This window comes from Populus euphratica, unplaced genomic scaffold (assembly GCF_000495115.2).
Source record: "Populus euphratica unplaced genomic scaffold, PopEup_1.0 scaffold123.1, whole genome shotgun sequence".
Taxonomy (NCBI): Eukaryota; Viridiplantae; Streptophyta; class Magnoliopsida; order Malpighiales; family Salicaceae; genus Populus; species Populus euphratica.
In genome coordinates, this window is record NW_011499924.1 from 439,107 (window position 1) to 461,055 (window position 21,949).

Consider the following 21,949-nt stretch of genomic DNA (forward strand, 5'->3'; position numbering starts at 1 on the left):
CTAGATGCTGTAAAGGCTAAAATAATTTATTTTTTATTTATGAAAATTTATTTTTTTATTTATTTTACATGTAAAAATCTATTTTTTAATAATTTTAACTAAATATAAATTTTTCGGAATTACAAAAAACCTATAATTTTTAAATGGCGAAGACTATCGTAATAATAAACAAACCGCTTTAAACCAAACGGACCTCTAAAAGACTAGAGGTCCACGAACGGTTTCTTCCCTCCTAATTATGATGAGAGGCAAACACCCCCTTAAGCCAAACCGACCTTCACAAGACTAAAAACCCACGAAACAATTTCTTCCGCCCTAATTATTTTATTACCAGTGTTATATGTGTCGTTGCTGACGTGGTGCGTGAGCGAGAGCTGCAATTTCTTAACTTCAATTGTATATAAAAATATTATCCTAAACTCAGCAACCCAGCAAAATTAAAGAAAAAAACAAAAGGAGGAGATTCTCTATTTATTTAATTAAATCTAAATAATCACACAGGGATGCTGACCAATGAACAGAGAAATCTTGAAGTGCAGGTACCCCCTGCCACAGCCACCCAATAAGAGAAGAGAGACAAATTACAACCAATATTATTATAAACCCTAATCCAAAATCCAAATTCCAAGTACTTGAACAGACTTGAACAGAGAGAGAGTATTCAGAGAGAGAGGGTGGGCTACCTTTACTTTAAGTTCTTGAAAGAAAAAAGAAAAAAGAAAACAAAAGAAAAGAGGAGAGACACATGCAGCACCATTTTTATTAAAGAAAGTGGAGAGAGGATAATAATAACAAGAAAAAGAAGAAAGGCAAGGAGAGAAGGTGGTGGTGTTGCTAGGAGAAGTAATAGTGATAGATAGCAGAAGAAGTGCAGAATAAGAGAAGAGAATTAGTAATATTATTATTAATCGAGATGCGTGCACAAAATATTATTAAAAATAAATCTGACAATTCGTCCTCCTCCTCCTTCTCCGTACTCCTCCTATTTCTACTTTTGATCCTCATTTTGCCCAGTATCTAACTCTGTCGCTGTTTTCTTGGATTTTGATTCTTTTTCTTCATATGCTTGAATCGATCTGCGGATGCATTCTTGATGGATCAGGTATCAGTTAGTAAAATATTTCTTGTGCTTCCTTTTGCTGCTGCTGTTTAAGGGGATCTTTTTTGTTGCTATAATGATGTTAACTTTAATTGTGGTGTAAATACTGGTAAACAGGTGTCAGATTTGTGAGTGGCTATTATTTTTCTTGTTGTTAGGATTCCATACCCCTCCCTGGATATATTTTGTGATTCTCGGAGGATTTTCTTAATTTCTTTCTCCTTTCTTTCTTGATTTCTTCTTAATTACATTTAAAATGTCAAAATATCATACAAATTAATCAGTCCCACCTTTTTTTCCTTCTTGCGGGGGTTTCAACTTTAGTCAACTCAGTTCATTTCTTGATTATCTTTCCAAATTCCCTCTAAATTCTCCTAAAGTCAAAGAAGAGTTTTCTTTTAGTAGTGGGGTGTCGTGATTTAAATTGGATTGGTTTTGCTTTCTATGGGAATACCTGATTCTTCTCTATTCTATCTACTACACAAAGTTAGGTCTTGGATTTCTTGGGGAGCAAGTGATCTTTCACCATCTTGTTTGTCTGCTAACTTCGAGATGTCTAATAACGATACCGTCAACATGTGTAGTGAGTGTGATTCAAATAATAACCAGTTTTCTAACGGATACCGTTGCCAAAGTTGTGGTAAGTGGTCATGTTTCAATTGTATGAGAGGGTACCAATCTAATGTTGTGAACTGCAACGGTGATTTTGGGGAGGTTATCAAATACTGTAAGTTTTGTAATGGGGTTACTGTGAAACGTGATGGTGGAAGGAAGAATAATGAGAAAGTACATCCTACTGACTCTCCAAGAGGGAGCCCCGAGCCACCTTCACCTTCTTTTGATGCTGCATCGATCCAGAGTGATCATCTTGCCCACTATCTTGAATCCAGGGATTGTGGGTTTTCTCCTAATACAATAACCTCCAGGAGTATGACTTCTTTTAGTGCTCACCCGTCTCCCGTTTCTGTTCGTCGTTCATCAAGCAGGTAATAATTCTCAAGCACCCCGCACCCTATTGTTTGATTAGAATTTACATGCTATACCTGTATTTTTTAGTATGGTGTCAGTTTTCCCTTATCTGTATTTTTTTTTCTCCGTAGCTGATGGATCTCTACATGTATGTATTCAATAATGCAGGAGTGATGAGGACGAAGCAGGGGATTCTGGGAAGCTCTTTTACAGCCCATTGAGTGAGTACTCTCATGATATTTCGGGTATAGATTCAACTAGTGTTAGTGCCAGGCTTGAGTTTTGCAATTGTAAGTCAGTGGGATCGAGTCCTTTAGACAGCCCGTCTAGGATTGATTTTAGTTCCTATAGAGTTGGGCATACTGTACAGAGGGGGCGAGAAGGAAGCTCATTGTCTCAAAGTGACGGTCCCTTTGATAAAGAAAATATGGTAATTTTAAGAAGGCCTGATAAAAGGACCGAGGATCCAGAGAATGCTGATGATTACTCTGATGATGTGTCAGTGTTGAGGGATCACTATGACAAGTCCCAAAAGCCACTGGATTTTGAAAGCAATGGTCTTATCTGGTTTCCCCCACCCCCCGAGGATGAAAATGACGAAACAGAGAGTAGTTTCTTCACATATGATGACGAAGATGATGATATCGGGGATTCTTCTGCAATTTTCTTACCAAGTAGTAGCCTCTCTTGTACGTTTCCATCAAAGGAAAATCAGAATGAGATTAACAAGGACCCTCTTAAAGCTGTGATACAGGGGCATTTTAGGGCTCTTGTAGCGCAGCTTTTACAGGGAGAAGGTATCAAAGCCAGCAAGGAGGAAACCAATGAAGAATGGCTTGACATAGTCACAACAATTGCATGGCAAGCTGCGAATTTTGTAAAACCAGATACCAGCAGAGGAGGCAGTATGGATCCGGTTGACTATGTAAAGGTTAAATGTATAGCATCAGGAAATCCAAGTGATAGGTATGCTTTTCTTTATGTTCTGCAGGTGGTTTATCTCCAAACTCTCCACGCCATTTTCATGCAAATAATGCCATTTCTTTTTAAGCTGTGGATATCTTTTGCGCTTGCAGCACTCTTGTAAAGGGGGTAGTTTGTACAAAAAATATAAAGCACAAGCGCATGACCACACAATACAAAAATCCCAGATTACTTCTTCTAGGAGGAGCGCTTGAATATCAAAGTGTTGTGAATCAGCTGGCATCTTTCAATACATTAGTGCAAAAGGTACATTTGTCGTGTGTAAATTTCTTTAGCTTTAAGAAGATTTCAAGATTTATTGGGATGGGGATTTAAACATTAATCTTTGATGCAGGAAAATGATCATCTCAAGCTGATCATGTCGAAAATAGAGGCTCTTCGCCCAAATGTTCTTCTGGTTGAGAAAAGCGTATCTCCATTTGCCCAAGAATATCTATTGGGAAAGGAAATTTCCTTGGTGCTTAATGTGAAAAGGCCTTTACTGGCACGTATAGCTCAGTGCACTGGTGCTTATATTATTCCATCGTTTGAGAATATTTCTACCACACGACTGGGACACTGCGAACTATTCAGGGTAGAGAGAGTGTTTGAAGAACATGAGACTAGCAATCAGTTCAACAAAAAGCCATCTAAAACATTGATGTTTTTTGAAGGGTGTCCAAGGCGTTTAGGTTGCACGGTTTGTAATCAAACCCTAAATTATTGTTAGTTTTCATTGAATTTGCATTTGGCTTGATTAGGTTCTAAAATACATAGAGATGCACCTTGTCAACTCAAATTGTCATTACTGGTCTGTGCATTGAATTTTACCCCTTTTCAATCTCTGGAAATGAAGGTTTCTTTGGCTTGTGTTTGCTTGCGCTCTAAACTTGTGTAGCAATGCATTCAGTTGCATAAAGTCAATATTGTCCACGATCTATTAAACATTCAGCTTTGTGCGTTCCATATAATTTAACATCTTTGGTAGATTCCTTCAACGAGAATAGTTAGGGAGAGAATGTGACCTGTTTTTGGTTTAAGATTTCTTTATATATACTCTTGTGGAAGAATCTGATACCTAGTCAACTTGAGCAAGTGCACGAGTTTCCTAGATAGGAACTTCTCTCTCTGAACTTTTGTCCATTTAGGTGCAAGCCATATTACTGGGGTTTTGTGGACCATGGCACTGAGAAAAAATAAGATGTCTGCTACATATTTCGGCTGTCCTATGCTGCAGGGCTCAAGGATAAATGCTGCACTTCCCGGGCATTTTGTTGTCAACTATGTGTAGACTGTTGATGCATTGAATAAGTGAGAAAAGGAAGTATGCTGCTTTCGTCATGTTGGTTAATGATTTGTTAATTTTGAACGGTTTAGTCATGCATGGACTAATTCTGCTTCATTGTCACATGAGAGTTGCATCATACTTTTGAAGCAATTTGCTACAAGTTTAAGTTTGGATCTTCATATTTAAAATACTTCTTCAAACACCCAAAAAGTTGCTTTTATGTTCATTTTTCTGTTGATTACTCTGATGCAGACAAGCTACATGCCACCATTTTGTCTCACTGTAATTCTCTCATAATTGCTTTATGACCCTACATTGTCATCTTAAGATTTGCGAAGAGAAAAGTTTCAGAATTTGGTTTTGATTTCTTATTAGGTTTGTGTGGTCCATATTTTAGGTCCTGCTGAGGGGTACATGTCGTGAAGAGCTAAAGAAGGTTAAGCATGTTATTCAATATGCTGTTTTTGCTGCCTATCACTTGTCCCTTGAGACTTCTTTCCTTGCTGATGAGGGTGCAAGTCTTCCTAAGCAGACAGTTAGACCCTTGATTGCTATTCCTGAGAGGACAGCAGCAGATGAATCCATTTCAGTTATATCTCCAATAACTCACCATGCTGAAGTTGCTTTGTCTGCTCAAGATAATGATGGATCACTGGGTGTTAAACCAGAGCATGAAGGATCAGAATCGTTGACTGGGGACCTTGATGCTGGTGTCATTCCTCCCTTATCTCCACATTCTGTCACTTGTAAGTCCGGAAATGAACTCTCTATGGCATACCTTGGTGATTTAGTGTCGGATGTGGGAAGATTGGATTCATTTTCCATAAGTCAATGTGAGGGTCTAAAGATTTCTGTTGTGCCTCCTCCTGGTATCAATAGTCTTTCACTACCAGAACTACAAGATATGATGGCTCAAGAGGGGGGGCAACATTTGGAGGCTCGTGAGTTAGTACAACCTGAGAAGATTGATGAAGATGAAGTTTCCAGTGAATACTTCTCTGCCACTGACACATACCAGAGCATATTAGTATCATTTTCAAGCCGTTGTGTGCTGAAAGGAACTGTATGCGAACGCTCACGGCTTCTGCGCATAAAATTCTATGGATCTTTTGATAAGCCACTTGGAAGATATCTTCGTGATGATCTGTTTAATCAGGTGACTTGTCATAGGTTTTGTTTGTCCTTTCTTGTATGACACCTGTTACATATCTGAAGCTTATATTTTAATGGGTTTGCTGTCACCAGAAATCATGCTGTAAGTCATGTAAGGAGCTAGCTGAAGCACATGTTCTGTGTTTCACTCATCAGCAGGGCAATCTTACAATCAATGTTAGATCCCTTTCTTCTGTAAAACTACCTGGAGAACGTGATGGTAAGATATGGATGTGGCACCGATGCCTAAGGTGTGCTCACATAGATGGAGTCCCGCCAGCAACTCATAGAGTTGTTATGTCAGCTGCTGCCTGGGGACTTTCTTTTGGAAAGTTTTTGGAACTGAGCTTTTCAAACCACGCAACTGCCAATCGTGTTGCACCCTGTGGTCATTCATTGCAGAGAGACTGTCTTAGATTCTATGGGTAAATTTTTGTAGTCATGGAATTATTATTATTGTTGCTGCTGCTGCTGTAGCTGTTGTTGTTGTTCTTCTCTCCTGTGTTGTTGGTAATCACGGAAAAGTCTCCTCTCACAGGTTTGGGAGCATGGTTGCGTTCTTCCGGTACTCCCCTATTGATATTTTGAATGTCCATTTGCCACCTTCAGTGCTTGAATTCAACAGCACCATTCAGCATGAGTGGATAAGGAAAGAGGCATCTGAGGTGCTTTTTAAGAATCCAGGCTTGCTTTAAATTGGTTTATTGGACTGATCTAATGTGGAACTGATATTTTGAACCTTTTTTCTATTTTACACAGCTCTTGGGCAAAATGGAAACCTTCTATGGTGAGATATCTGGTGTGCTTGACAGCATGGAACAGAGAAGTAAATATTTTGGAGGTGAATTGTCAGATACCAATGAGTTACAGAGTTACATCATGGAGCTGAAAGATCAACTCTTGAAGGAAAAGGATGATTACAATGTAAGCACATGCTTAGTTATTAGATCATTCCCTTGGAAAGTTAGTGTTAGTTCTTTAGATCTTTAGAGCATTATCATCTGACATTTATCGTCTAATGTTGTTGTCACCCTGTTTATCCTTGTGCATAATGTTTTCAAATTTCAAGTGATGAATCTTCTAATCAGTCCCCTTGATAACAGGTCATGCTACAACTGGCTGTTATGGAGAGTTCAGATCAGACTGTCGTTGACATTTTAGAACTCAATCGCTTAAGACGTGCTCTTCTAATTGGTTCTCATGTTTGGGATCAGAAGCTTTTTTCACTGGACTCTGTCCTTAAAACAAATTCTCTCATTAAGGCTAAAGAAGGTGGGGTGTCTTATACTGAGCTCAAAGATTTCAGAAATGATATATTTTGCAAGGATAGCAAGTTTGACCGTGATCATGAAGAAAATATCTCTGGGTATTCAAAATCAAAAGAGATTGTTTGGAATGATTTTCAGTCAGAGAAGAAAGAAACAAGTCCTTCCTTCGAAATTTTTTTACCTGAGCATTCATTGCTGCCACTTCATCATAACACAGAGGATGAAGTGCACGCAGATGGGGAAACTGTGAATAAGACATTCTTTAATGACATCCCTTCCCATGCATCCAATCTCTCTGACAGAATTGATTCTGCATGGACAGGTACCAATCAACTTCCAATTAAAGTTCAACCTCTACATGCACCGCAGGCAGAGGCAGATGGATTCCAACCTGGGTCTGTCAGGCAGCCAAATTTGTATGATAATCCTCCTTTTAGAAGGATGATGGCACCATTGAGAGTTCATTCTTTTGATTCTGCATTGAGAGTCCAAGAAAGGATTCAGAAAGGGTTGCCTCCTTCATTGCATTTGTCAACTATCAGATCATTCCATGCATCTGGAGACTACAGGAGTATGCTGAGAGATCCTGTTTCAGTGATGAGGACTTATTCCCAGACATTGCCACTGGAAGCACAGAAGTTGAATTTAATTCCCAATTCCACGGGCACCTTGATCTCTTCTGCTGCTAATATGGCTGGAGGAGCTCGGTTACTGCTACCAATGAGGACCAGCAGTGATATAGTTATAGGTGTGTATGACAATGATCCTGCAAGTGTAGTTTCATATGCCCTCAGTTCCAAGGAATATGAGGATTGGGTTACTGATAGTTCAAATGAGAATGGAGGAATCTGGAGTACATTTGAGCGGAGTAAAGAAGCTTCTGCAGCTTCCTCTTTTACAGCCTGGCAGTCTTTTGGTTCTGTGGACTTGGATCATATCAGTTATGGAGGTTATGGGTCTGAAGATCCTTCATCATCCTTGGGTAACTTGTTTATGGTTTCAAAAAAATCTCCACATCTGACAATTTCTTATGGGGATGATTCTTCCTTTGCTGGAGGCAAAGTGAAGTTTTCTGTTACTTGTTATTTTGCGAAGCAGTTTGACTCTCTTCGGAAGAAATGCTGCCCTAGTGATGTAGATTTTGTTCGTTCACTGAGTCGCTGCCAGAAGTGGAGTGCTCAAGGAGGGAAAAGCAATGTATACTTTGCCAAGTCATTGGATGAGAGATTCATCATAAAACAAATAAAAAAGACCGAGTTGGAGTCCTTTGAGGAATTTGCACTGGAATATTTCAAGTATCTGACTGATTCTCTCAAATCAGGGAGCCCAACTTGCTTAGCAAAAATTCTTGGTATTTATCAGGTTAGACTTTCGTCCTTTGCTTTTATGAGAATATACTACATGCATAGGTAGGGGATACTGGGTACTACATGCATGGGTAGGGGATATTGGGTGTAGGGGTGGAGTACATGTGATTTCTGGTGATTCTTACCTGATTAGTTTGGTGGCAGGTTACTGTAAAGCACTTGGGAGGTGGCAAGGAAACAAAAATGGATTTAATGGTGATGGAAAACCTCTTTTTTAACAGAAATATTGCTAGAGTTTATGATCTTAAGGGCTCTTCTCGATCCCGCTATAATCCAGACACATCTGGGCCCAACAAGGTCTTACTTGATATGAATCTGGTGGAAACACTGCGTACAGATCCCATATTTCTTGGAAGTAAGGCAAAGAGAAGCCTTGAGAGAGCTATATGGAATGACACATCATTTTTAGCGGTAAGCTTTTTGTTTAGCATCTTACCACTGTAAACATGAAAAGGTTTTTTCGCATTTGGTCTTTTATACTCATTTATGGTTGTGTTTTGATTTTTTCAGTAATTGCAACAAGCTTAGAATATTCAGTTTCTGAAATTCAAATCTAAAAGCAGTAGCGGCCTGAAAGACCTGGACTTTTGTTTGCATGAACTATCACCTTCCCCTCTCCGTTCATTAATTGAGACGTTCTTTATTTCTTTAGATAATTACATGATTTGTTTCAAGCAATCAAGGTTTTCAGTTAACGTGTTAATTAAAAAAAGCGTTATGGTTTTCTTTTGGTGATATTTAATATTAAGCACTTGGAACCTTGTACTTTTCTAGCTAGAAATTTGCATTAAAAGGTTTCCAAAGTCTCGCTTTTAATTGACAAAACTGAAATAAGTCATGATTGGCTTGAAAACAGAATGATGTTTGCCGTTATGAAGTCATGGCTGCATCACTTGAAAAGTTGGAAACCTAAAAGTTATTTTCAGTTTCGCTGTTTAGATACTTTCGTTCTTTTTTCCTCTTCTTTTGTTTTGAGAACCCTGCCAACCATTTTCTCTCTCTAATTTATTATCTTGCTTGAGCTAGGAAATGATTAACTTTTTTGGGCATTCCATCGATATCTTTCTTATAATTGTTTTTCCCATTTCGCTGTGCTTTTCCAGTCTGTTGATGTTATGGACTACTCTTTGCTCGTTGGAGTGGATGATGAGCGGAAGGAGCTGGTTTTAGGTATCATTGATTTCATGAGACAGTACACATGGGACAAGCATTTGGAGACGTGGGTCAAGGCATCTGGAATCCTCGGCGGTCCAAAAAATGCTTCCCCAACAATTGTTTCTCCAAAACAATACAAGAAAAGATTCCGAAAAGCAATGACTTCATACTTTCTCACAGTTCCTGATCAATGGTCTTCATGAACTGAATCATTGCATTCTTTTCATTCATAATCATTTGTTCATTAATAAGGCAATAGGATTATAGTTAGAGAGATGAGGGGGAAGGATGCAATCCAGTCCCAGCAATGTTTTTTCCTTTTGTTTTTTTGGGTGAAATCTTGTATACGAGGGAATAGAAATTCCTTGTAGAGAGGTCTTTGTACATCTTTTTATACATGTGCAATTGTCACCTCGAAGAAGAAACCTCAAATATACTTTGTACTATGATCCTTTTCCTTTGATGGCAAGAATAGCTGGTAAACTTGATATCCTTGTCGGTAAAAGTCAAAATCAATTTAGACATTCTCTTATTCAGATTCTCTCTTATGTTAGAAAGAAAATGTTTCCAATATCTTTAAGACATGAGAAGTGATATGATTTTTAATGTCCATGTGTTAGGTAATAGCATGATATGATCTCTACCTGACATTTAGGGAAACATTGCAGTTGTTGGTGGACTGTTTATTGAAAGGGAAGCTTTACAAGCCTTCAAACTAAGATGGGGTGCAGAAAGTCCTCAAAATGAGTTTTTCAGTGTTCACCTCAAAGTGTTAAATTTAATTCTTCTCAAGTTGAATGTTGTTTTTGTCTTAAATTGTGGGTTTAAATAATTTAAAAAAAAAAAACTTGTATGTTTGGTTTATATAAAAATTTAGGTAATATTTATTTGTGAGTATTTTTGTTCTTTATATTTTGATAATTTAAAAGAAAAAAAATGAGTATTTGGTTATTTTAGAATTTTAGATGAGAGTTCAAAAAATATGAACATTATTGTAATTTTACTTGTTATTTTCCTTTCTTCTAAACAGTCATTCGGTTTACCCAAAACGTGAAGATATTAGATTTATATTAACTTATTTGCACTGAAAAATATTTATTTTCTTTTAAAAAATAAAATATATTTTTGGATTTTTTTAAATTAATTATTTGATTCCATATATATATATTAAAGAGGTTTTTTAAAAGTGCAGTAGTTGTTATTTTTTAAAGTGTTTTTTGATTGAAAATGTATTAAATAATATTTTTTTTATTTTTAATATCAACATATCAAAATAATCTAAAAATATTAAAAAAAACCAAATTTTTATAAAATGCTTTTTGAAACGTAATTTCAATCTGTGCCTGATATTTTGAGGGATTAGTCCAAAATGTTTAACATTGGTCATCACTTATGAATTAAACCTAAATTAAACTACGGAAAATAAAATTACTATGAATCTCTTAGTTCCATCATAAATTGAAAGGACTAGAAATATTTTGAGAACTTAATTTTTATATACAAAAACTGATGCGAGGATATATGCATAAACACTAGTTAAAACTGAAAAAGAAAATATTTTTCTCACGATATATATTTTATTAATTTCATTTTTGTATTGTTTTATACTTACCTTGCTGAATGATTTCTATTGCTAATAAAAGTGATCGTTTGCAAAAATTATAAAATATAAGTTTGTAATTTTAATTAAGAAAAAAAAAAATTAAACTCAAGCTATATATACGTATATATACCGTGGAGTCATTGCAGAATTTTTCGTAAAATAATTTACAGGCAAAGGTTACATCTCTCAGTACTCTAAGCACATCCTCAAGACCTCAAAGCTCCTTGGTTCTATGTACAAAAACAAGAACGAGGTCCGTGAGAATCTGCAGGGGCTGAAGTAGAGGAAATGCGATTAGCTAGGTTATGTTCTCTCGACCACCTTCATAATTAATCTGTATAGATAAAACTGCTTTTGCTTCACGACCACTATATATATATATATTTGGATCATTTGCTAATAAGAAGCCACAGCTATTTGCGTCTCTCCTTCATTGACTGGCAGGAAACTCACTCGCTTCTGTAAAACATTGAATAAATTAATAAATAAATAAATAAATAAAGAACATGCATATTAATCGATTCACGGTTCACATATTTAGACTGTTTTCAGTGAAGATGCAAATATCTGTGGCTTCTTTTATATATATATATATACACAAACGTGCCTGCACGTATATATTCACAAGTTCCAAAAGGAGAAATTAAAGAATGACCAGTTGCATTTGATAATCAAGTCAATATGAATTTTGTTTGGAGAGACTGTGATATACAATACTAAGAAGTAATGCATGGCGCCATTAACAACAGGCTAGCCTTTGGAATTTAAAATTCTTAGTCCGTGATATTATTATATTAATAGAGGCCTGTCGTTTTACATGGCTAGGTTAATTTCTCTCTCAAATATACAGAAAAAGCAATATGTGGTCAGTATACATTAAACAACTTTCTTTAAAAAACCGCTACCAATTTATATTATACTAACAATATTGTATGCAGGAAACCAGTTCGAGACCCAACTTTTCTCCCATGAACGAAAATGTCTTTGACTAGGCACGGCAATTTTGGACCATTAATTAGAGTTGGTAAACGAGGTGTCAAAATTGACCGAACATATTTTGTGAAATATTGGCAGTTATTTATTCTTTAAAAAGCTGGAATCCGAGGCTCTCTGTTTTAATGTATTTTTTTAATTAAAAATAAATTAAAATAATATTTTTTGATTTTTTTTAATTTTTAATGTTAACATATCAAACCTATTAAAACACATCTAAAAAATTATCAATTTAAAACCTTTTCAAATAAAAAACAATTTAAAATTAAAAAAAAAAAAGCACTTTCTTTATATGTGAGTCAGGCTAAAAGGTGCAACCCCAGTATTTTTTATGCCCTTACCATCATCTATCGTCATGAAAACCTCAAAAAATAATAAAATGGATTATGGAAATATTAAGTAGAAGAAGAAAGAAAAGGTAATATATAAAGTAATAATTAAATAGTTTTTCTTTCTAAGAGATAAAAAACTGTGCAGGTTATGTCCTCTATTAAAAACCGGAAAGGTTTTTAACTGCTTGAAACTTAACATTGTTGCATTGCTAGATCAGGCTGATTGTAAGGAAGCCAAGTCCTTGGAAACGTTGGCTTGTTTGCTTAAGAAAAAAGGCGTTACGACCTACACGCACACACAAGCCATGTGGAACTAAGGTCCTTAAAGTTCATATTGCCCACAAATTAAGAGTCGATCGTTGAAGATCCAGACAAAACACATGGTCTCAAGCCCAAACATGAAACTCATATGTTGAGCGAAGAAATACATATTGTCTTGATTTATACACCTGCTTAACACTGTGATACTTGAGATGTATTGTCAATTATAGCAAGCTCATTTAATTATTAATCTAATTCCCTAGCCGAAAAATGTCGAATTAGCAGAATTGTTATCATAGGAGCAACAAGTTTCAGTCCAAACCTCAAGAAAATAAGCCTACCTCGATCATATTGCGCTCCAATGATCTTTTCTAATTTTAACTCAAACTTCTCTACCCAAATTAAGAAGTCTATAGCATGTACACTATTTTATTGCGTAGTTTCACAGGGAAAAAAAATGTTCGGAACGAAAGTCAAATTTTGGTTGAAAATACATGAATAGAACCGGCTCGCAACATGTAGTCACAAACAACATGAAGCCACAAACTTTCAATTAAAAGTTAATATTAATTAGCTAGATCCTTAATTAAGAACTTGAAAGATTCTGCTAACCGACCTCAGGAAAGTCCCCCGTCCACTTAATTATTATTATTATTATTATATCTATACTGGGTCCGTTGCTCGAAAGAGTTAGCATTTGCAAGTAATCAAACCTCATGACATGAAACAAAAAAATGTCAAATCCCCCCCCCCCCCAAAAAAAAAAAAAAAAAAAACTTCTAATCGAGACCTCGAGTTCGTAAAAATATGTGTATATAAAAAAAAAAAACTAATGTCGAGAGGGTTAAAGACAAACACCATGCCACAAAATCAAGATTAATGTCGAGAGGAACATACCTCACGTGCCTTGATGATACCTTGGCTGCTGACTCTCCCATGGCCACTCTTCCAATGAACTTGTTGCTGCAACAACGCACTCTCTTGACCATTTTGTGCAATCTCACGAGAGCTATTATTGCTGCCACCTGCAGTGTTTGCCATGCAGAGATCCACAATCTTAGCAGCTGCCTCAGTCTCATCTTTACTTTCTTGCATCAACCTCTCCACTTCTGCCTTCGGTAATCTCATCTTCACCCTCATTGCACCACTTTTTGCCTCCTCGGCCGCAATGCTAGCAGGCTTCATTATCGAGAGATCAGATGTTGATCTCCTAGAGTGCATCAGGCTTTCGAGCCTGTCTTCAGCACTCATGGTAATCCCTGAACGAACTCTTCTTGGAACTTTCTCAGTTGGAGTATTTGGTAGCTCTACTAGGAAGTAAAGCCTTTTTGGCACCAAGTCTTGGTGTGCTTCCAATGGCTTTGCCCTAATGCCATAATGCTTAACGGCCTCTGATTCTAGCAAAACATGCCCTGGATAGTCCTTAACTACCTCCCCAGCCTTCACTGGTGTCTTGAACTTGAATGTCTCACCACTTATCTTCATGACTTTTGCAGTCTTTTTCCATCCCAAACTGTTGCCCATACTTAATTTCTCTCTTAAATTTGAACACACAATGAACAAATGAACCCCTTAATCAAGGAGATCAATGCTCTTTAGTGTATACTTTATATTAGTAGGAATTATAAAGCTGACAAAGGGGCGCCTGTATGGTGGGTGTGAGATAAGGACGCATGGATTTTTGGGTAGCTGTTAATATTATAGTCAATGAAGAAGGCAAGGTTTTAAATTGAAAGAGGCCGAAGTTTGACAAATGGAGAAAAGTGCGTCTAGTCTCGCTTTCTATCCAAATACCAACTAAACGGTTTTTTTTTTTTTTTCAGCTTATATATATATATCAGCTTAGGTGCCATGGAAAATGTATTGCTGGATAGCTAGCTAGTAACCTCCAAAATACCCGTGATGGGTGGATAAAAATAAGCACGATTACATAATCAAACTCTTGTTTTGTTCTTTGAAACGAATATTAATTAACGTTAATCACGGCGCTGTTTCAATTCTTTTCGTTGAGTTTCAACACCATTCGTGTGAAAATTGACTCGGTAAGAATACACTAATTTATCATGGCCGAGTTCTTCTAATTTTTTGGATGATAAATAATTTTTTAGGGAGACCATAACTCTCTTTCTTTTCTTTTATTTTTGGTCTTCCAAGCTAATCTAAAAAAAAAAGTTAGCATGCATAAAATTTTGTTTACCAAATTTAATTAATTAACACGTTTAATAGGTAAGATAACTATATTTAAAGCAACTTGAATGTGAATCGTGGGCCAAGTCCAAATTGATTGTCGGCTCATCAACTTGGACGTGGCTATTTCTTTCAGGGGTATCTTCAACAAAGTTCCTTCTTCTGAACATGTCCTCGTTAAACTGGTAAATTTTACGCTTAATAATCTACAGTCATCCCATCTTGTCGTAAATGAACGCCGACAAAATATACCTGGCTTTAATTTTAACACCAGTTGTTTTGTTTTGACTGGGCTTCAGGTTGCATCCATATTCTTTGCCATACTATACCGTATGGATGAAGTTTCTAGGCAAACCAACCTTAAAGTGATTAGGGGATTAAATTTTTTTTTTATTACTAATGAAAGCTTTTGTATCAGTTTGTATATATTTTCATTAATTTTATAAATTCCAAAATTAATAATTATATAAGTTTTTAATAACTTTGAAGGAATTCAAACTCATAATTATTAAAAAATTAAATATTTATTATAGCCATAAGTCTTTTTTCATCTCTCAGATTATTTTTCATTTCTAAAATTCTAGGATTTGAAAAGAATTTTATATTTAAATCACTAAAAATTTTATAAAATCACTTTGTTCCAGTTAAGAATTGTGTTATGTATTATCTAAATTATACCATAAAGATTTAAAATCTACACAAACATACCACTTATTTTTGCTGAAAATCTTAATTTTATATAAAAAAAAATAAGAATAACAGGATTTGAATCTGTGATTCTTTGATTGACCTAACTTAATTTAATCCTATATAAAAAAAATCTTAATTCAAGTTGTGAAGTGATACATAAAATATCTTTATATTTAAAAGGCATATGAATTGTAATATAACACATTTCACTATAATTAGATGGACTAGATACCGTTTCATTGGCTACTTTTTAACCAGGAAAATAAATATTTGTATTTTATGAGAAAAATAAAAAAAGAAAAAAGAAAAATACTAGTATAATTAGTTCTCAAGTAGCAAAGAAATTAAGAAAAGAAAAGGAAATAGCTAGAATTACTCGAGACACTAAGTGTGAACACGAGCTGAGAATCTTGCAAAAATGACAAAAATGGTTGTTGAAGAGACATGGAAAACGAAGACGATAGCTAGAGTCATTGAGTAGTACGCATCCGCACCTTGCTCGACAACAAGAAATAAATAGATAAAACAGAGACATAAACGTTAGCATCATACTTATCTCAAACAGCAACCATTGCATGATCGTGGTCCTATTTTCTTCGGTCAACAACACAAATCGAACCATATACTTCACCTTTCTAGCTCACCAGGAATTTCATGGTCATCTATCACCTGTTTCTGGCAGCACCTGCACCATAAACCTTTTTGGCTCGTTTTCTGATGCCCTCGCTTGCTTTTCTCCCACCTGGGTCAAAGTTGTAGACGATATAAATTGATGAGAGTTTTACCTGTAATATTACAGGGTGTTTTTGTTTAATTTTTTGGATGATTTGTTTTTGTTTTTGTTTTTGTTTGGGTTCAATAATCTTTTAATTTCTTTTTTAAGAAGTTTAAAATGTAATTATCAGTCTCCTTTTTATTTAAATTTAATATTATTTTTATTACATTTTTTAATCATAAATGGAGAAGTTTCAGCTATTTATTACGTTAATTTGTTGATCATTTGTCAAAAAACTTAGGTGCAAATTATATATATATATATAATTAAATTAACTAAGAACTATATGTGCTAATGAATAAATAAATAATTATTACAATACCTAAAAATTGAACTTGAAATTTTAAAAAACATGTGTAAATCAAGATATGTAATCTTATAAAATGAGGCATTTATTTAGTAAAGTTTGTTAAATTTTGTTTATTACAATATTTCTTTTATTCAAGTCTTTTTTTAATAAAAAGAACTAAAAATTAACAAAAATGAACTTGAACTTGAAAAATATTAAGGTAGTGAAATTATATAATTTATATTATTTTTTAAATTTAAGGACTAGAATGTATTTTTTAAAAAGTTAGAACATGTCATTCATATTTGATGTTTTTTTATTGAAGTCTTTTTTTTTTACTATTTTATAAAAAATCAAATTCAATTGATCTTTAATTAAAACTAAAACTGCATCATTGGAAAAAAAAATACTTGAAGAATAAATTGAAAAAATAAAAAGTTTTACATAATATGGATCATGAGATCATGCAGAGTGAAAGACACATGTATTTTAGTTTCATATATAATAACCGACACTAACTCAATCAAACTGAAAAACAGTAAAGGAACTCAAATCGAAACAATTCACGACCTATTCTGCTCGAGGAACTCATAAACTGACAAGAACTTTCCATTCGCGATGGAGCTCACAGTGTTGCAAATGGGGTTCCTGACGAGGACCTTGGAAAGTAGTTTCAGAGTCTTGAAAGCATATAACATGCATGGTAAAACTGGTTCTTTTCCATTTTCCCCTGTGTTCTTGTGATCTAAACCCCAGAAATAATGCAATCAGGGCAGTCCATTGGTACAGTTATAGGCATTCCCTTTTTTTAACACAGCCTATAAACCCATATCAATTGCTGAAAATAAAAGAAAACGTTTACATTTATCCTTACAAATGCAAAGATTAATCCTCCTGCTGTGTCCAAGGCATCACTTGTAATGCAAAAGAGGCAGTATGGGCCAAAAATTATTTTGACTCATTAGACATTGCTTCTTCAAAATCGTTGCCAAATTTAGTCTTTACCCCCTGCATGCAATACCTAACAACTACTACTACTAGTGATGCGACCAGGATAAATAATAGACTAATGTTGTCAATTTTGTTCATTTTCATTTCATTTCGAAAGATAGATATATTTCGATGTAGTTCAGAAAAATAGAATAAACTGGAAAAAAAGTTAATCTCATTTAGAATCTTGACTTATTGAAATTCTGCCCCGGAGAGTTCTGACCAAATAGAATTTTTTTAAAATTTATATATTTTTTTAATTTTAATTTTTAGCACTTGATTTATTGGCTTTTAACTTTATAATTTATTATGATTTTTTTTTATGTTTATCTCTATCTTATAATCTATATCACAAGTTTGATAAATTAACTCAGTTAACTCGATTTTTTTAAATTAATTTTTATTTTACAATTTCATCATTCAACATCTTAAATATTTTAAACCTTGTCATTTGTTTCGGTTTGTTTTTATAAAATTATCTTACTCTCATAATTCGAGTTATGAATTCCACAAGTTAACCCGAGGATACTTCAATCATTTTATTATGTCTTTTTTTTTATATTGTATTTTTTTTTAATTTTATCATTTATCAATAAATTTATTAGGAGGTAAACTTTATAATTTTTTTAACTTTTTATTTAAAGTTATTATGATTTTATAATTTAGATCGCAGATTTAAATAATTAATTCAAGTTTATCCATATCGCTCCAATATATCATGTTTCAATATTGTTTAAACAAATATATCGCTTTAAAATTTTTTAAGTTAAGTTATATTGTTTATATTGTTATTAGTCATCCAAGATATCAAATTATATCAATTCAATTCCCTTTTTTTTTTAATTGAATAATTTTTTAATTGAATAATTTAAAGTTAGTTTATCTTTGAATTTAAATTTAAATTATATATGTTAAATTAATATTTTGAATTATATATATTTATATAAAAGCCAGAAAGGACAGAAACCAAAATATGTCATTCAAATTATATATATATATATATATATAAAAAAAAAACAAAGAACCACCCAGAACAGAGTTGCCAAGCTTGCAATAAACAATCGAAATTGGCAGTTTATTTTTGACATTGGCAATATGAAAAACATCGCGCATGAACATAAGCTTCAGTTCAGACCCATGCTAAAAGATCAAACAGGAAAGCAATGTAAAAATTTCCATGACAAAACACGATCAATTGTTTTTTTTTACACACATAAAAAAGGAAACAATACACAGAGAGCAATGAGAATGGCTTTGTATCTCATGCTCGTATCCTCAGTTTTCACACTATGATGAAATTGTGCGGCAATCATTGTAAAATAATAGGGGAACAAGGTTAAGAAATAAAAAATAAAAAAAATAAAAAATGCGTCTCCATACAGTTAACTACCTCTGTTAGTTCTGTTGTAGCCTCCGAAGATGTTCCAACATTGAAGTAGCCTTTCGCTTCGCCCTCTCTGTACCATTTTTAGCAAGCTCCGTCAAAGGTATGACAGCACCAAGTCTACTTATACAGGCAAGATTCTCAGGATCTCTCTTGCACAAGGAGAGCAAAATGGCTGCTGCATTCTCTTTGTTGCGGGGCAGTCCTGTCCTCAACAAATCTATCAGAACAGGTATAGTGCTGGCTTTTACTATAGCAACCTTTGCTTCTTGGTTGCTAGCTAGAACTGACAGAATAGTCAATGCCTCGTCAACCATACAGTTTCTGGAGTCTGTAAGCATCTTTAATAAGGCTGTGATGATCCCTGCCCTTACAGCCCTGCCCTTATTCCCTTGATAAATGCAAAGATTGAACAAGGCTGTTGCAGCATCTTTCTTTCCTCTAGTGCTTCCATTTTCAAGCAATTCCACCAAAGCTGGTATTGCTCCTGATGCACCAATTATTATTTTGTTCTCATCTGCAAGTGACAAGCTGAAAAGGGTTGCTGCAGCGTTCTCTCTTGCTTCCACACTCCCAGCTCTGAGAACTTGGACAATTGAAGGAACCGCACCAGCAAGCATTATCAGTGCCTTGTTATTTTCATATATAGAAAGGTTAAGGATGGAAGTAACAGCATTTTCTTGTATCGACGTATCTTCAGATGCTAAAAGGTTGACAAGAACAGGTATGGCTCCTGCTTCTGCTATCAGTATTCTGTTATCTGTGCTTCTTTTGGACAATGATCGGACTTCAGAGACTGCAGCTCTACGCTCCTCAATCAATCGGCTTGAGAGCTTGCGGACAATTGCCTGGATGGGTGCAATGTCCCCACTAACATCATGGAACGATCCATCACTTTTTTTTATCCTCCCATTTGCTAACCCTGTTGGTTGCTCAACCTTGTGCTCTGCACACCACTGAGTTATTAAACTTCTTAGAACATAGTTTGGGGTCAATGTCAAATGTTCGAGCTTCTGCTGTGTTTTTGGACATGTTGAGTTGCCGGTATCTATCCATCTCTGTATGTAAGACCTTTCATATGTCTGCGGAATTAAAAGAGATAAAATCAGAAGACAAGGATAAAAGGGTAGGTTAGTTTTTGATATTTATATGCAATATTTGCTAAAGAAATATAGAAATTATGGTATTTGAGATCGCCAACTACACCTGTCCTGTAGCTACAATAACAGGATCCCTCATTAGTTCAAGAGATATGGGGCACAGAAAATCATCAGGGATTTTAAGTGTATCATGCTTCTTTAAGTCTTCACCACTCTTGTTACCCAAAGAATCTTTCTCGCCTCCATCAACAACATTCAATTCACTGACCGCCTGATATGCAGAGTGATCTTTTGAGCCATTACTTCCTGAAACTGCAGTCTGAATGTTTTCTGCAACTTTATGACTGACACCACCACTATTCTCAATATGCCGACTTCTAGTTAACCTGTTGCCCATTGGTGATTGATCAACATCCTTTTCAATCGGCTGGGCAAATGCAAAAGAAATCTCCCTTGAGTTCTTTGACCCATATCTTTCTGTGGCTCTCCGCAACTGTGCCCTCACCAATTCAACCTGGAAGAGCAACAATAGATAAAGCCAAGCTCGGCCAGTAGAATAGAAAGGAGAAAACCACACATTTATCGACCCATACCTGTTCTTGCACTTCCTCTGATATGTCAAATTGATCGTATGGTATGTTAGCCAAAGACTTCTCCAGTTTCCATGTCACGCTGTGAAAGAGGGTCGCAATTTTCTTGGCAGCACTATCCTTAATTAGATCAAGATATAAAATACTTCAGAAGAAGTACCTCACCACATTTTCAAGAGAATGTGCATGAACACAAAATAATTTTGGCAAACAAAAAAAATTTTCCAAGCCCGAAATCTTGCAGTGTCAATCATCAACACCTGAAACACTGGTTTTCATCATGACAAAGAATCAGCACATGCAACAATCACCAATTCTCCGCCTTCCTCGTATTCATTTAGAGGAAGATCATAAAAATTTAGTAGTAACATAATTACATAAAAGGAAGATTTTGCTATCATATTCAAATACATCCGTACAAAATTGTGTGGTAATTATTTGTTATCCCTAGTAATTATTTGTTATCCCTGGTAATTACCCAAATAATTGATTTAAAAACATTGTTTGATTCGATCACTACTAGGTTCAAAAGACAAAAACCAAAAGATCAACCATAATGGAAAATGTTCAGGCATAAGATGAAAATGTCCAACAAACATTCTAGGCCAGCCTATCTAATTTCTTTCAAGTTCCCAAAATAATTACGAAAAAATGCAGCAAGAATAAAAGAAAAGAAAAGAAAGCATACAGAATCATTAGTGGATTGAAAAATCCCAGCAAGCGATAAGAGATTCTTAGCAGACTGGAGAGCAGCAACCAGATCCGACGACCAATTAATTTCCTTGGACGAAGTCGAACAAGAACCCAACGCATTCAAACTCCCTAATTGCCCACTTATCTCTTCAAGAAAATGTGTCAACAGAGAAACCCTGCGCACCAGATCCATGCAATCCTTTCTGAAAACATTGTTGTTATTATTCTTATCGCCGGCACCGGGTGTCCCCACAACACAAATCTGGCGGACAAGGTCGAGAAGGATGACGGACGGGACCAGGCTTTCCCCTCCGCCGGCCATTTTGGCAGGTTGGCTGAGGTAGCTATTAGGCCAGCTAGTAGGGGTAGCTAATGAGTTAGGTGTGGTTTATTTAGGAGGAGGAGGGGCTTTTAGATAAGATTTTAGAGAGGTGGAGAAATAAGGGTGAACTGTCCAAAGCTGAGGAAAAAACCAGGAAAGGAAATGTTGTTGTGTGTTGCATTGGATTTTATTTTATTACAAGCACACCAACACTGTTTAGTTTCGTTTAGTTTAGAGAGAGAGAGATTCGCGGAACCAAGTTGCGTTGCTGTTGTGTAAGAGGAAAGGTTGGGGGGTGGCGTTGGATGTGGAATATTATGAATTGGATCACAATAAAAACAGTCACAACGAGAAGCACTGTCTTGTTTTAGCTTTTGTGATTATCATTTTCTTTGTGTTTTTGTGTGTGAATGTATGAGGTGGTCGTGTTTATCACTCGAATTATTATTGTTGTCGCCAGGCTGGAAAGGACAGGGGGG

General features: G+C 35.3%; 3 protein-coding genes across 5 annotated transcripts; 1 reads left to right on the plus strand and 2 right to left on the minus strand.

The window, feature by feature from the left end:
* Window positions 1-544: 544 nt before the first annotated feature.
* On the plus strand, window positions 545-9,749 carry LOC105135481 (putative 1-phosphatidylinositol-3-phosphate 5-kinase FAB1C). Of its 2 annotated transcripts, XM_011040364.1 has the most exons (12): window positions 547-2,085; window positions 2,237-3,034; window positions 3,145-3,298; window positions 3,387-3,731; window positions 4,717-5,475; window positions 5,565-5,896; window positions 6,010-6,136; window positions 6,231-6,395; window positions 6,575-6,743; window positions 7,062-8,101; window positions 8,251-8,517; window positions 9,210-9,749. In XM_011040364.1, the coding sequence occupies exons 1-12, from the start codon at window positions 1,544-1,546 to the stop codon at window positions 9,462-9,464; spliced, it is 4,953 nt and encodes a 1,650-aa protein (XP_011038666.1). In that variant the 5' UTR covers window positions 547-1,543; the 3' UTR covers window positions 9,465-9,749. The 2 variants fall into 2 exon arrangements, with proteins under 2 accessions (XP_011038665.1, XP_011038666.1); XM_011040363.1 differs by having other exon boundaries at window positions 545-2,085; window positions 6,575-8,101.
* A 1,252-nt stretch (window positions 9,750-11,001) lies between these two features.
* Window positions 11,002-14,080, minus strand: LOC105135482 (uncharacterized protein At1g66480-like). The gene is made up of 2 exons (XM_011040365.1): window positions 13,348-14,080; window positions 11,002-11,323 (listed from the first exon to the last, which is right to left on the minus strand). The coding sequence occupies exons 1-2, from the start codon at window positions 13,972-13,974 to the stop codon at window positions 11,261-11,263; spliced, it is 690 nt and encodes a 229-aa protein (XP_011038667.1). The 5' UTR covers window positions 13,975-14,080; the 3' UTR covers window positions 11,002-11,260.
* Window positions 14,081-18,477: 4,397 nt separating this feature from the next.
* On the minus strand, window positions 18,478-21,882 carry LOC105135483 (U-box domain-containing protein 11-like). Of its 2 annotated transcripts, none has more exons than XM_011040366.1 (4): window positions 21,144-21,882; window positions 20,459-20,575; window positions 19,972-20,379; window positions 18,478-19,847 (listed from the first exon to the last, which is right to left on the minus strand). In XM_011040366.1, exons 1-4 carry the CDS (start codon window positions 21,468-21,470, stop codon window positions 18,777-18,779), a joined length of 1,923 nt encoding a protein of 640 aa, XP_011038668.1. In that variant the 5' UTR covers window positions 21,471-21,882; the 3' UTR covers window positions 18,478-18,776. The 2 variants fall into 2 exon arrangements, with proteins under 2 accessions (XP_011038668.1, XP_011038670.1); XM_011040368.1 differs by having other exon boundaries at window positions 20,459-20,570; window positions 21,144-21,360.
* Window positions 21,883-21,949: the final 67 nt, after the last annotated feature.